Below are 12,785 nucleotides of genomic sequence, written 5' to 3'. Positions count from 1 at the left end.
ACGTGATGCTCTTTCTTATCCTTCCGCAAGAATTCCAAGCCCATGGCATGGGTATGGGCGGAGATTATGATGGCGTGGCAAAGGATCCATCCCCAAAACATGAGGTATAAATTAGTGGGCCCCAAAAACATTAAGAAGCTATGGACAATGAGTGTGTACCAGCAACTCTTGTTTATTAAAGTTGGTGTGGATAAAACCGATTTTTGTCGTTGTTTGAAAAAACAAAGAAGAAAAATCTTAAGATTTGCTAGGGACTATCACAGAAGGCATTTCGCGGAAAAGCTGTTGGATGAGAATGCAGGCACACAGGCTCATATTTTGTCATTCATTTAATTCATCTGAGGTGCCTGCACTCTCATTCAACAGCCGTTCCGTGGTCCCTTTATTTTATATTTTCGATTCCCAAAGAAGATGACAGTAGTTAGAAAGTTAGAATATGTAATGCTTCACTAGGGCAAGCCCTCATTGTAATAATATGCCAGTATCAAAAGTCAAACAATGCACTGTTAGATGTTAGAATTAGATGCAACCATTAGTGGAGGTTGAATTAAATGGTTGGTTTGATGAGTTGTATTTTAAAATGGTTGTGGTCCTAACACACCTAACTTTGCTTTTGCTTGATGGTGTTTGGTTATGAATTTCTGATAAAAATTATGCCACGGGAGTCAGCTACTGTAGAATGTAGTCTTCCCCCTCTGGCCGCCTTGTGCTTGTGTTGCCCTTGTGGCCCCCTTGTATCCTATCTCTTTTTTAGTTAATACATCTGGTCGGTGTCCTGCCTACCCACAGTTTGCCAAAAAAAAATGAATTTATAATAAAGATGTTGAAGAAGAGAGCCTTCTATGATTTTCAAAATATGAGAATCTCTATGCTAATCTTGATGTAAATTCGATGAATGGATGCATGTACTTCTCCGGGACATCTTGTCCCTGGTGTTTTGTACACCCTTTATTGAAATAAAATTGTTATCGATTACAATATTTATTTATTTATTTATGAGAATCTCCCAACCATTTTGCTGACGCAGAGAGCATTTGATATATTTAGTTCCAATATTCCTCCAAAAAATAAAAGAATAGTTGAAGACAGCAAGAGGTGATCCTCTCTGGAAACTTGATGGGAATCAGAAAACATAGGCAAGAGGATCACTCTGCTTGTCTATGGTCCGAAAGAGGAAGAACTTAATGACTCACAGGAAGGAAATCTCCCTTATCGCCCGGCAAAAGAGGAACTTGAAGACATCTAAAGGACTACAAGATCATAGCTCACAAAAAACCAGAAGCTTAAAGACATCTAAAGGACATTTAATTAATCACTCTTGATCAATGATAGCTCTAGGATCTTCAAATGAGACTGGGACTCTGTTTTTCTCACCCAAATAGATAAAGATACATCACGACTCTTGTTCCAATGACATGAGATTCATAAAAGAATAGCAACCAATTTTAAAAAATAATGGATTATGTCGGACCAAGTTTTCTTCTATCTACATTTATCAATGTTGAGAGATTCCAAGAGAACCCAAGTTGAGATCTCCTTCAATATGGAAGTTTATGTGCATCTGTTACACTCGCGAAGCTGCTCCCTCCATGAAACTAGAAAGAAACAAGCTGCTTGCCACTTTAACAAGAGGGGACTTGGCCCCGTTCATGCAAAGACTTTGCAGATATGTATCGCTTTACAAAGGCTATCACCTCACTGCTGTACAGTGAAGACACCAAAGAATTTTTTTTGAAAAGGGTAAGCTGGGGTTAGGCAGACCCCGACCAGATATATTGAAAAAAATGGAGATTACAAAGATAGAGCAAGAGCGCACCCAAGCCACAAGCGACCGGGAAACAAGAACAGACTAAGTGCAAAGCAGCACGGACAAAAACAAATCAAGAACAACGGCCAAAAACCAACAAGCAAGCAACAACTAAGTGAAACAGAATTTCAAAGCCCAACAGCAAACAGAGGGGACACGAACCCAAAAGCAAGAGGTCCAGACCCCACTTAGGACTTGTAAGATCCGGGGATGAGCCCTTTGAAGGGGATTCTTTGGCCTGGCAGAGAAGGGGGTGGTGGTGAAGCTTTTCCTTTCTTCTTTGAAATGGTTTGCCAAGATCCTCCCTCAGATGTGGAGGGAGAGGAGACAATGCCCTTACCTGGGTCTTCTTTTGAGAGGCATGCCAATGAATCCTTCCCATCAAAAACCTCTTCCGAATTTGCTAAGGACGCATAACTGTTAACTTGGGCAAATTCTTCATTTCGAGCTGAAAGGATATTGTCTTTGAGAACTTTAGACCCAATCATAGGATCAGATTCAGGAAGAGCTGGAATTATGGGACTACTCCGTACACCCTCAACAACTCTGGAAACAGGTCTCCATTCCTTCCTAGAATGGGTTGGAATGGAAACAGGGCAATCTTCCAAGCAATGACTAAAATCCCAACAATTTGTGCAAGCCTTCGGCTTCCAATCATAAAGTATGGGTTGGATAATTTCTTTGGAGGAGGTTTTGAGAGTGATAGAGGATGGGAGGACTTGTTTAGCACTGATTTGAATGCACATTCTGGCGTAATTAAGCCGAGTAGCTTCTGCTGTTTGGGTATCCATGTACAGAGGTTTACCTATCAAACTAGCGATTCTACTTAGACAATGCTGGGACCAAAACTTTAGATGAAGCCCCGGGAGCCTTACCCAAATGGGAATGTCAGGAAGTTGCTTCTTATGCAAAGAGGAATCCGGATCCCACCTTTGAAGGATCAAGGGTCTGCCTCCATAATGTTGCCCAGCTTCTTCAAGTATTCGGGTGCAATCGGGTGCAGAAGAGAATTTGAATATGATAAAACCATGATCAAGGTAGTACATTTGTAGATTTCCGGAGATCTGCCATCTTCGCAAGAGAGATTCGCGAAGGGAAATGAAGAAGGGTCGTCTGCCAATAAAATACCCAACCAGACAATTCGCCCATTTAGCTTCAGTTTCCAGGGTCTCATCATCATTAAAATGAATCTTCAAATTTTCTTGTTCTTCGGCGGCAGGGGTGATGAGATCTAACTTTGTGGGCACAGTTCCTTGGTCATGGTTTGAGAACAATTTTTTCCATTGATTTGGGGTAGAACTGGGTGGCTTTAGAGTCAGATTCTTACTGTTTCCGGGAGCAAGAATGGAGTTCCTTGGATTCGGCGCAGAGATTGGAAGATCCCTTCTCTGATCGAAGTTAGAAGAAATCAAAGGGTAGGAGCTGCTAGCTATAGGGTGGGAAGCAATTGGGTCTTTCAAGAGACCATCAGCGTCCAAAGGAAATGAAGAAACCGAGGCTCCAAAGGTGCTGTCAAGGAGCCGAGTGTCTGAGGCTGCAGGTTTACTGAGCAGGCATGGCCCACTAGCATGATGCACACAAGAGGGAGCACGACCATTTGCTTCTTTTCCCAAGGAAAGGAGGTAGCTGGCCTTTCCATCTTTGCCTCCCAAGACTTTTAATGCAGACAAGTCAATATTGGGGGCTGCATTGAATGGAGGAGAGGGCGTGCAGGTGACAAGAGAGGGAAAGCACTGCTCCATCTTCCCATCAGCAGTAACAAAAAACTGCTGGTTTTCCAGGATGGCGGTTTCGCGATCTTCTTCGGAAGATGGATTTTCAGAGTGCTGAATGCAGAATTCCTCTTCAGAAATGGAAGATTTGGTTCTCCCCAGGAGATGCTTCAAACGGTCATCGAAAGAGGCGAAAATGTCTTCTCCATCTTCAATGAGCTGCTTAATATGGGATTTCGCCAATTTCCTTGACTTTTTCGCACCTTTCTTTTTCTTAGTTGAGGAGGAAGACAGATGAATCTCCTTATCAACAGCTTTTAAAAATTGCATTTTCTCATGAACTGACGCTTGAATGCAATTAAGCTCCCCATTAGAAATTTGGGTACGAAGCTTTTGAAGAGACCTAGATGGGGAGGGCGTGTAGTCAATTTTGAGCTTTACCAGTTGAGGAAGGTCAGATTTGGAGGAGCTGCATAACTGTGCCAACTCCTCTTCAGAGTTGATTTTCATGGCCCCGCCCTTTTCCTGAACAAGATGAAGCCCCGGTGACCAGTTGGTTAAACCTCCAAACTGATGAGGAAGGGAATCCCCATCAGAACCATCAAGAGATGACAGACCGTGAGCATCCATGGCTGCTGATCCGAGGGCATCCATGGCTGATCTAAACGGAGCTTTGATACAAACAAATTCAAACCCTTATAACCCAAATCCCTGCAGCAAATTTCAGCCAAACTCACAGATATTGCCCAAATCTAACCCTCTTTTCCCTTGTCCATGCCTCATCACAGATCCAAGCCTCCATAAAAAATGCCCAAATCTCTGTAACAAAACCACCCCAAATCAGATCCAAAACCTCATGCCCTTCGTTCCTTCAAGCTAAAAAACCCACCTTTTACATACCCTAACACAAACCCCAAAATTGCCATTCGCCTCTATCCATGACTCGAACCCATTCTCGATCTCCCATAGCCTCTTGACCCTTTGTGAAAAGAGCCATTCATGGCCACCAAACAGCTTGAACCAAACCCATAAAACCCTCTTCTCTGGTTTCTCTTCCTCCAAGAGACTCAGAACATTTCGGATCTTGAATCAAAAGAGGGGGTCATAGAGCATATCTTCTGGGGAGGAATCGCCGCCGATAGAAGCGTGTAGATCAGCCGGCGAAAAAGGAGAAGAGGGTTTTGGTCGTTTTTAGGGCTCCAAATCAAATCAAAGAACCTAGAGAGGACAGCCAAGATGATTGACTAGCTAGCTTCCATATCTGATTCCCCTGTACGGAGATTAGGATCTTATTACCTCCCTCCTCTCCCTTCTCCTGCTCGAACAGGATGCTCGGCACTCGCCCGTCTTTTCTCAATTTCCCCGAAGCCCCTCCTCGTAGTCTCTCTATCTTAACGGCAAAGTGCCCGAGTCCTCCAGAAGACACCAAAGAATGAGGTTCAAATGGAAGATCCCAATGGTGCTCAATGTCTCTTCCATCCATGAGAATTAACTCAACCCAACAAAAGTCAGTGATGACCCTCCATGAGATCAGAAAGAGTAATCTTTCCACAATTACTAGTGTCTAGTCTATCAAACTGATTGCAGATCTGCAGAATGTCCTTCTCTGCTATCTTTCCCATTTCCTTGAGTTTGTAGATTACATATTCGGATTTACTGCAAATAAGAAAAGAAAAACAACACATGAAGCCACCATTATATGAACTTTGGATGATATGAAAACAAGACATTATAAATCAAAATGAGAGGAACTAAATGAACCTGACATAAATAAAACTCAAAAAAATGAGGGTGCCATAATATGGCAATAATAAGCCTAAAAAAAAAAAAAAAAACTTCCAACAACAAAATTCTAGCAACAGGTAGTACTCATAACAATGAGAAAGAATTCAAATCGATTATGATAACAATTGGATATTAGCTTGAAAATAATTGAGATTTTTAGTCCAAAGTCCAAACTATTTCCATAAAATGATTTTTACATGAAAACCAGTCTCATTTTTCTTAACTATTTCCATAAAATGATTTTTGCATGAAAACCAATAAGCCCAGTCTCTTTTTTCTATCTCATTAATCCATCATTTTGGTCTTTTGCATAGTGTCTTTGTGATTACTTGTATCACAGATAAGAGAATTTGGACCTCAAATCCTAAAGGACAGTTCTCTGTTCGCACGTTTTTCTTTTGCCTGTTTAGGGGCTCCAAACCCACTTTCAAGTTGTTGTTTATTTGGTGGCTAGCATAGGCATACCGTCCAAATCCAAAGGTTTTGTTGGATGGTGGCTAATGAGAAGATTAATATTCTTTATATCCAATAGAGGAAAATTGTTATTCGACGAATTAATGCGGGTTACGGAAATCTGCCAAGGGTCATGGAATCACATTTTTTATACATTGTATGGCTATTAGAGGTATGGTGGATACACATCCTCTGCCTGTTTGGGATGAGCTTTCATAGCTCGGTTACGTTACGGCAACCGTGTAGTAAGTGGGAGGTCTTGTGTTCAACTGACAAAGAAAGCACAGTACAAAAAACATTTTTGTTATATTCATCAAAAAAACTCTTTGGGGTTGAAAAAGATCTATCGACATCATGTAAAAGACCAAGATAGATGAGAAAAGTATACTTGTGTTATTATCTTTCATTGCAGATAGGACAATTTGGGCCCCAGACACGAAAGCAAAGTTCTCTGTTCACTCATTTTACTTTAGCTCGGTGAGGGGTGTCAAGTCCTCTTTCAAGTGGTCACATGTTGGGTTGATATGCTAAAAAAGAACTGTAATTTGGTGAATAGATGTGTTATGCGGCCGAGGAGTCTTGCAGCCATATTGCCATTCATTGTGTGGGTGGCCAGAGAGGAATGGAGTCATATTCTTATCCTTTTTATTATTTGGTGGGTTTCTCCATCTTTTTTTTTCAAGCGGTGACTTTATTAATTCCCAAACATAATTACAGCAGATTACAATACGATGCGGGAGACAAGTTGTCGCCCAACATGATTACAATTTGTGGACCCCAAAAGATGCAGTCGCTAACATAACCCGATTACTATTCAAGTTGGCACAAACACAATCACCTCCATTGCTGATTTATCCAAACCTTCTTTCACAAGTTTGTCTGCTTCCTCATTTGCAGAGCGAAGCATGTGGGAGAATAGTGACTTAATTGCCCTGCAACAATCTCAGATTTCTGCAATTAAGCTTGACACCTTCCAAGGACTCTGTACGGAATTACTGGCCCACGCTATTACGTTGGAGGAGTTTCCCTCCACTATCAAGGGAAGGAAAGATGCTCCACGTATGGGGCTCTAGCTTCTGCCAAGCTAGAGTCGCAAATCCCAATCGGAACGGAGAAGGACATCAAAGAACAACCACTTGAGTCACAGATCATCCCTCCAACCCCTGCAGGACCCCATTCTCCTTTAGCACTACTTTAAAAATTGAGTTTTAGCCATCCGTTAGAAAGGGGGGAGGGGTCCAACAGGAGGACTGACGATTTTTAATACTTTTTTCATATATATATATATATATATATATATATATATATATATATATATATTTGAAAGGTCTTTTTTCATATATGATCAACCTTCAGTTGCGAATTATATCCGCCATGGAATAAGGGGATAGAACATCTTCCTCTTTTGCCCATGCCACCAAATCCACTTTGATATCCGACAATATCCTACTAAAGCATTTCTCCTTGTCTTTGAAAATTCTTCTATTCCCCTCTTCCCATATGTGCCAAGTAGTCGCATAGAGGACACGATTCCAAAGAGAGCGACCCAACTTTCCAAAGGGGCTGTTAAACCAGTATAAAACTGTTTTCTTGATGGATCTATGGAAAACTGGAAAACCAAGGAAAAGTCGAAGCTCTTGATGATGATGGTCCCCTAACTACTGCCCAAGCAAAGGCTGCGACCCTAGGAGGAGACGCCGACCGCTAGATGAGAGAGAATTTGGTTCCAGCTCCATCGCCGTTAACCAACCTGCGAAAAAAGCAACACACAGAAACTTCCTGAGATGTCAGGGGTCCAAACTCTGTGGTCTACACTGAAGAAGGAGCAATAATGGAACTCAATGATAAAGAGAACGCGGCGGAGGTTGGAATTTCATGGTCCTTTAGACTTCACTTGAGCTTGATGATCCATTTTGCCCTTCCATCCTCTTTCCTTTCCATCTAATCGCATACTCTTGTCTCTCTATCGTGTGCTAGTCGGAATAGGTCCAGGAATGCATTAGAGTTGTGACTCCCTAGCCAGAGGTCAAGCCAGAATTGAACTCCCTCCCTCTGGCCACTGAGTATCTGGTGCATGGCTCAAATAACAATCTTGCGGCACAAATAGACTATCATGTCCCTGATCCTTTTCTTGAGGGCAGGCCCCTGCTCTCTCAGTCCCCTCAGCTGCTCCTATACTTGTTGCCGCGACTCATCCTATGTTATATCTTGAGCAAGTTAGATCTATACTTTGCTAGGACAATAGTGAATCAAAGAGATCTGTATCCATCAATATCACTTATTTTCCATGCACATTCCCTGTACTGCTAACAATATAGCGGACACCCTTGTTAAAGAGGGGTGCTCTTAGACAGCCATTTTTTTGAGGGGCAATCTCTGCCTCGGCTGTAATTTCTCTTAGACAGTCATTTTGTGCCAGAGGTCAAGCATTATTGAACTCCCTCCCTCTGGCCACTGAGTATCTAACTCATGGCTAAAAGAACAATCTTGTGGCACAAATAGACTTCCATCTCCCCAATCCTTTGCCTGAGGACAGGTCCCTGCTGTCTCAGTCCCCTCAGCCCCTTCTATACTTGTTGCTGTGATTCATCTTATGCTATATCTCGAGCATGGGAGATCTCTATGGGGACATGGAGGTTTGCTAGGACAATAATGAATCAAAGAGATCTGTATCCATCACCGTCACTTATTTTCCTTTTTTTTTGCACATTCCCGGTAGTGCAAACAATGTAGCGGACACCCTCGTTAGAGGCGGGTGCTCTTAGACAGTCATTTTTTGAGGGGCAATCTCTGCCTCAGCTGTAACTTCTCTTTTCTTTCTCCTTAATAAATTTGTGTACTGTTTCAAAAAGAATTCTATAACACTCCTGGATAGGTTTTGATAAGTTATGAATTTTAAAATTTATGCAAGCTATGCCTCCCAATGCTGTTTCCAGATTAAAATAAGCACCCAATATTCTCGTTCTCTCAATCATATTGGTGTACTCTTTTGAGTACTCAATCATTTTTCTTAGGTTTGAATTTCTTCGGTGTATGGTTGTGAAATTTTGTGCTGATGTTATAAGAGCAGTTCCTTCATTAGAATCTAGACTCATAGAAAGCAATCTACATTATCAAAGAAGGTTTTCCTTTTAGCTCCATTTTGCTTCTTCCAAGAGATACAATCACATAGTATCTTTATTTCCACCATCTTTGGTTCCCTTTTTCCAATGTGTTATAAGCCAATAAAGTCTCCCATCCACATTTACAACAAGATCATGTTTCATCTAGAAAATAGTCAATCAAGCCTTTGCAACCCAATATAAGTTTAATTGAGCTGAATGCTCAGAAATTGTAAGGCTTCTATCAATGCATAAAATCTGTTACTCATCATTTCATTTCAAAGGCAAGGAGGTTTGCCATAAAGGATTTTGCTAAAAAATAAAGAACCATGTGAATCAAACTTACCAAAAGACAATTAGCTGTTGGCGAGTCAATATAATGTAATCAAATCCTATTGAAAAGAAAGAAAACAAAGATACCAAACCTCAAGAAACCATTGTTATCAATATCTGCTGCAAGAAACTTCGAAACCGTCATATCTCTACGGAGCACCCACTTCGCAATCATCCTATGCCGCTTATCAACCCTGGCCTCAGTCAGGTAGAGGAAAGCGCGAGCAACCGCAAGAGTAGATACCAGAAGCCAGATTGAGGCAAAAACTCGACCAGACAAGGATTTAAACGCCCGATCACCATACCCAACCGTCGTAACCAACATAACCAACAGATAAAACGAATCCAACCAACCAAGTTTCTCAACAAAATGCATCACACAAGTCCCCACACCAATACAAAGAACCACAACCCCAAGTGCCAATCCAACTTTCATCCTAATTCTCATCCTCCCCTTCTTAACATCAACAAAATACGAATTTGAGGAATCATTCTCCCTACCCTTGACAGTGCTCAAAAGCAAATTCTCTTGCAAGTCTAGCACATAGCTGACCATCCCGCTGAGCAGAATGTCTATGAATCCAAATCCGACCAAGACGAATGTTACTGAAAAGAGCTTAGTAGCCGTGGTGCTGGGAGTGATATCGCCGTAACCAATTGTGCACATGGTGACAATGCAGAAGTAGAGGGCGTCTACAACGGGATGTGTCTCGGTGGCCTCAAAATTATCGCAGTTGAGAGAGTAGATTAGGACGCCCAGAGAGAGGTAGATGGTGAGGAGAAGGACGGCGTGGCGGACCATGGAGGGAGAGGAGAATTGGGGGTTTGGGAGAGAAGGGTGATGTAGGTTGTTGATGGCGGACATGGAAGGGGCAGTCTTTGAACGGTGGAGATTGGGGATTGAGAGGCATAATTGGTTGTTTGAGGAGGTGGGGGGAGGAGGATTTAGGGTGAGAGGAGGGAAGGTTATAGGTTTGTCTTGGGGGAGAGGGTGGAGAAGGGAAGGAGGCGTGGAAGAGAGTTTTCTTTTTGGGCTTAGATAGGGGAGGAGGGGCTCTTTGTCCATTTATAGAAGATGGGGGTGTTAAAAGGGAAAAAGGGGATTGGCTATCTGGACAAACAGAGACCCAACAAAATCCAATGTCGTTTTGTTTTCAGGGAATGAAAGGACTTTACTTATACTCAGCAGTTTCACATGGATCTGGTCACATTTTAACGGCGACCAAGTCGGTCGGTTAGGAAAATGGTATGAACTAGGGGTGCAAATATCATGCTAACGAGTGGCAGAGTTGGGTATTTTGGGAAATTGACTGATTGGTAACATACTATTAAAGTTGTTAAATTTGCATTGTAAACATATGATGGTGCTCTAGGAATAAGTTTATGTGAATACTAATGGATGGGGGCATGTTTGGAACAAGAGGTGTCAGTGTTAAATTTACAATATAAAAATGATGAGGGTGTTTTAAGGAATAAATTGTGCAGTAGATTTGGAATATAATTAGTGAGGGTAGTTTGAGATTGAATAATTGGCTGCATTTGAAGAGTAAGTGGTGAGGAAAACAAATTGAAGTCTAATAGATGGGGGATTTGCAAATATTGAGGCACTTCACCAATAATGCACACAAAAAGGTTCCAAATGTGTGGGGCATTTTGGCAATAAATGGTATATAGGTAGTCAGAAATTTTCAAATCTAATGGCAGTATTTCAAGAAAAAAAAATGTATGGATGCTTAACTAGGGATGGAAATTTGTAATGACATCAAAATTGAAAATAGAAGACCCCTTGGTTTACAATTTTTCTTCACTAGGATTGCTTTGAGAAAGGGGTGACGAGTCAAGTGAAATGATTTTACATAGAGCCATACAAAATATGCTATGCATAACCACCATTACACCCATAGGTTTATACATATCTACAGTTGCATTAGGCTCAAATTAAGATTTACTGAATAGCGTTTCAACTATTGAAATTAAAGTTCATTATGTCACTTAATTGTATGAGATCATACCTTATTGATCCATCATTGTCAAGGTCGGCAGCCACTAGATCACCTACAGTCATCTTCTTCTGGAGAACCCACTTTGCGATCGAACGATTTCTCTTATCAATCCTTAGCTCAGTCAAGTACAAGAAGGCTCTGGCAACTGCTAGTGTGCTCACTAACAACCAGGCAGTTGCAAACAACCTCCCATTCACCGTCTTAAAGGCATAGTCCCCATAACCTACTGTGGTCACCGAGGTGACCGAGAGGTAGAAGCTATCGACCCAACTCAACCCTTCCAAGACATGCACCATGACCATCCCCAACGCGATGCAACCTATAACAACCGCCAGTGCCAAGCCCACCTTCATCCTTATTCTCATTCTCCCCTTCTTCATGTCCATTACATATGTTCTGAACACATCACTACGCCAACTCTCATCCACTGCGCTTAGCAAAACCGCCTCCTGCCTGTCTAGAACGTACGTTACCAATCCATTGAGCAAGATGTCAATGAAGCCGAAACCAACTAAGATGAACCCACAAGTAAATAACTTGGTAAGAGTATTGTTTGGAACAATGTCACCGTACCCAATAGTACATAGAGTCACTGCACTGAAGTAAAGAGCATCTACTAGTCTAAATGTGGTATCGCCCTTGAAGCTATCGTTCGCCAGAGCAAAGACAATAACTCCGGCCGAAATGTATAATACAACACCGATGAAAGCTTGGCTAACGATCGGAGGGGTTGATCTTAACATGGATCTTTCGTCGGGAAAACTTGGAGATGGTTCCTTAGAGTATGTGAATAAGGAGGGGGCGGAATGGGACCGATGCGTAATTGTTCTTCGCTTGCTAAATTTGGATATGAGGTTAGCTGAGGATAAATTGGGTGTTGAGCAAGGGAACGATTGGGGGACGACAGGGGCGATTGGATCTAAGTTTATGAGATGGGTGTTTTGTAGATGATGGGAAGAGCAATTTAGGTTAGGGGAAGAGAAGAGGTTCTCCTTGAATGATTTGCTGGACTGTGATTTCTTATGGAGCAAGAGCTCATCCATGGCATGGGTCAGGCAGAAAAAAATGTATTTAGGTGGATTGGGGGAGCTTTTTTACACTTTCCTATCTTCCTAACTTCCTTGGATCATGTGCACAGACACAAGTGTCCAACTAAAAGTCAATCCACAGCCCAAGGGTCAAAATGTCACGTTGATCATGTGACCATTGGCCATAGTTCCTGTTGCTGGTTGTTGCAAGTATTTCGGATACACGAGTTCCTGTTTGGTAGCACCTGGCCCCACCGGATTTGGTGGTTCAGCTCAAACTCCGGCCGGAGGTGGGCCCTATGTGGCTGCAAACCTCAGATGTGGACGATCATAAACAGTTGATTGGTGTCTTGAAAACAGAGAATTAGATAAAAAAAGGGGCAGTGGTTTACATTCACAGGGGGAAAGCCTCATGGCAGATGGTAAGAATTGTCCAGTTGGAGCGATTTTGGGCTGTGATCGGAGCATGTAGTGTAGTGATCGGAGCAAACCACCAATCTAAATGTTTCAGAGGCTACCGTTTACTAATCCATTCCCCTGAAAAGATTTGGGTAGTTTTAGTA

General features: G+C 42.1%; 1 protein-coding gene across 2 annotated transcripts; it reads right to left on the bottom strand.

Moving 5' to 3' along the window:
• Positions 1 to 4,943: 4,943 nt before the first annotated feature.
• LOC143860763 (two-pore potassium channel 3-like) lies at positions 4,944 to 12,785 on the bottom strand. Of its 2 annotated transcripts, none has more exons than XM_077371578.1 (2): positions 11,204 to 12,785; positions 4,944 to 5,175 (listed from the first exon to the last, which is right to left on the bottom strand). In XM_077371578.1, the coding sequence occupies exons 1-2, from the start codon at positions 12,235 to 12,237 to the stop codon at positions 5,028 to 5,030; spliced, it is 1,182 nt and encodes a 393-aa protein (XP_077227693.1). In that variant the 5' UTR covers positions 12,238 to 12,785; the 3' UTR covers positions 4,944 to 5,027. The 2 variants fall into 2 exon arrangements, with proteins under 2 accessions (XP_077227693.1, XP_077227694.1); XM_077371579.1 differs by lacking the exon at positions 11,204 to 12,785 and adding an exon at positions 9,284 to 11,143.

Source organism: Tasmannia lanceolata, unplaced genomic scaffold, assembly GCF_043159265.1.
Source record: "Tasmannia lanceolata isolate RefF3 unplaced genomic scaffold, GAP_Taslan_0.1 ptg000037l, whole genome shotgun sequence".
NCBI lineage: Eukaryota > Viridiplantae > Streptophyta > Magnoliopsida > Canellales > Winteraceae > Tasmannia > Tasmannia lanceolata.
This window is presented reverse-complemented; position numbering and strand designations above follow the sequence as displayed.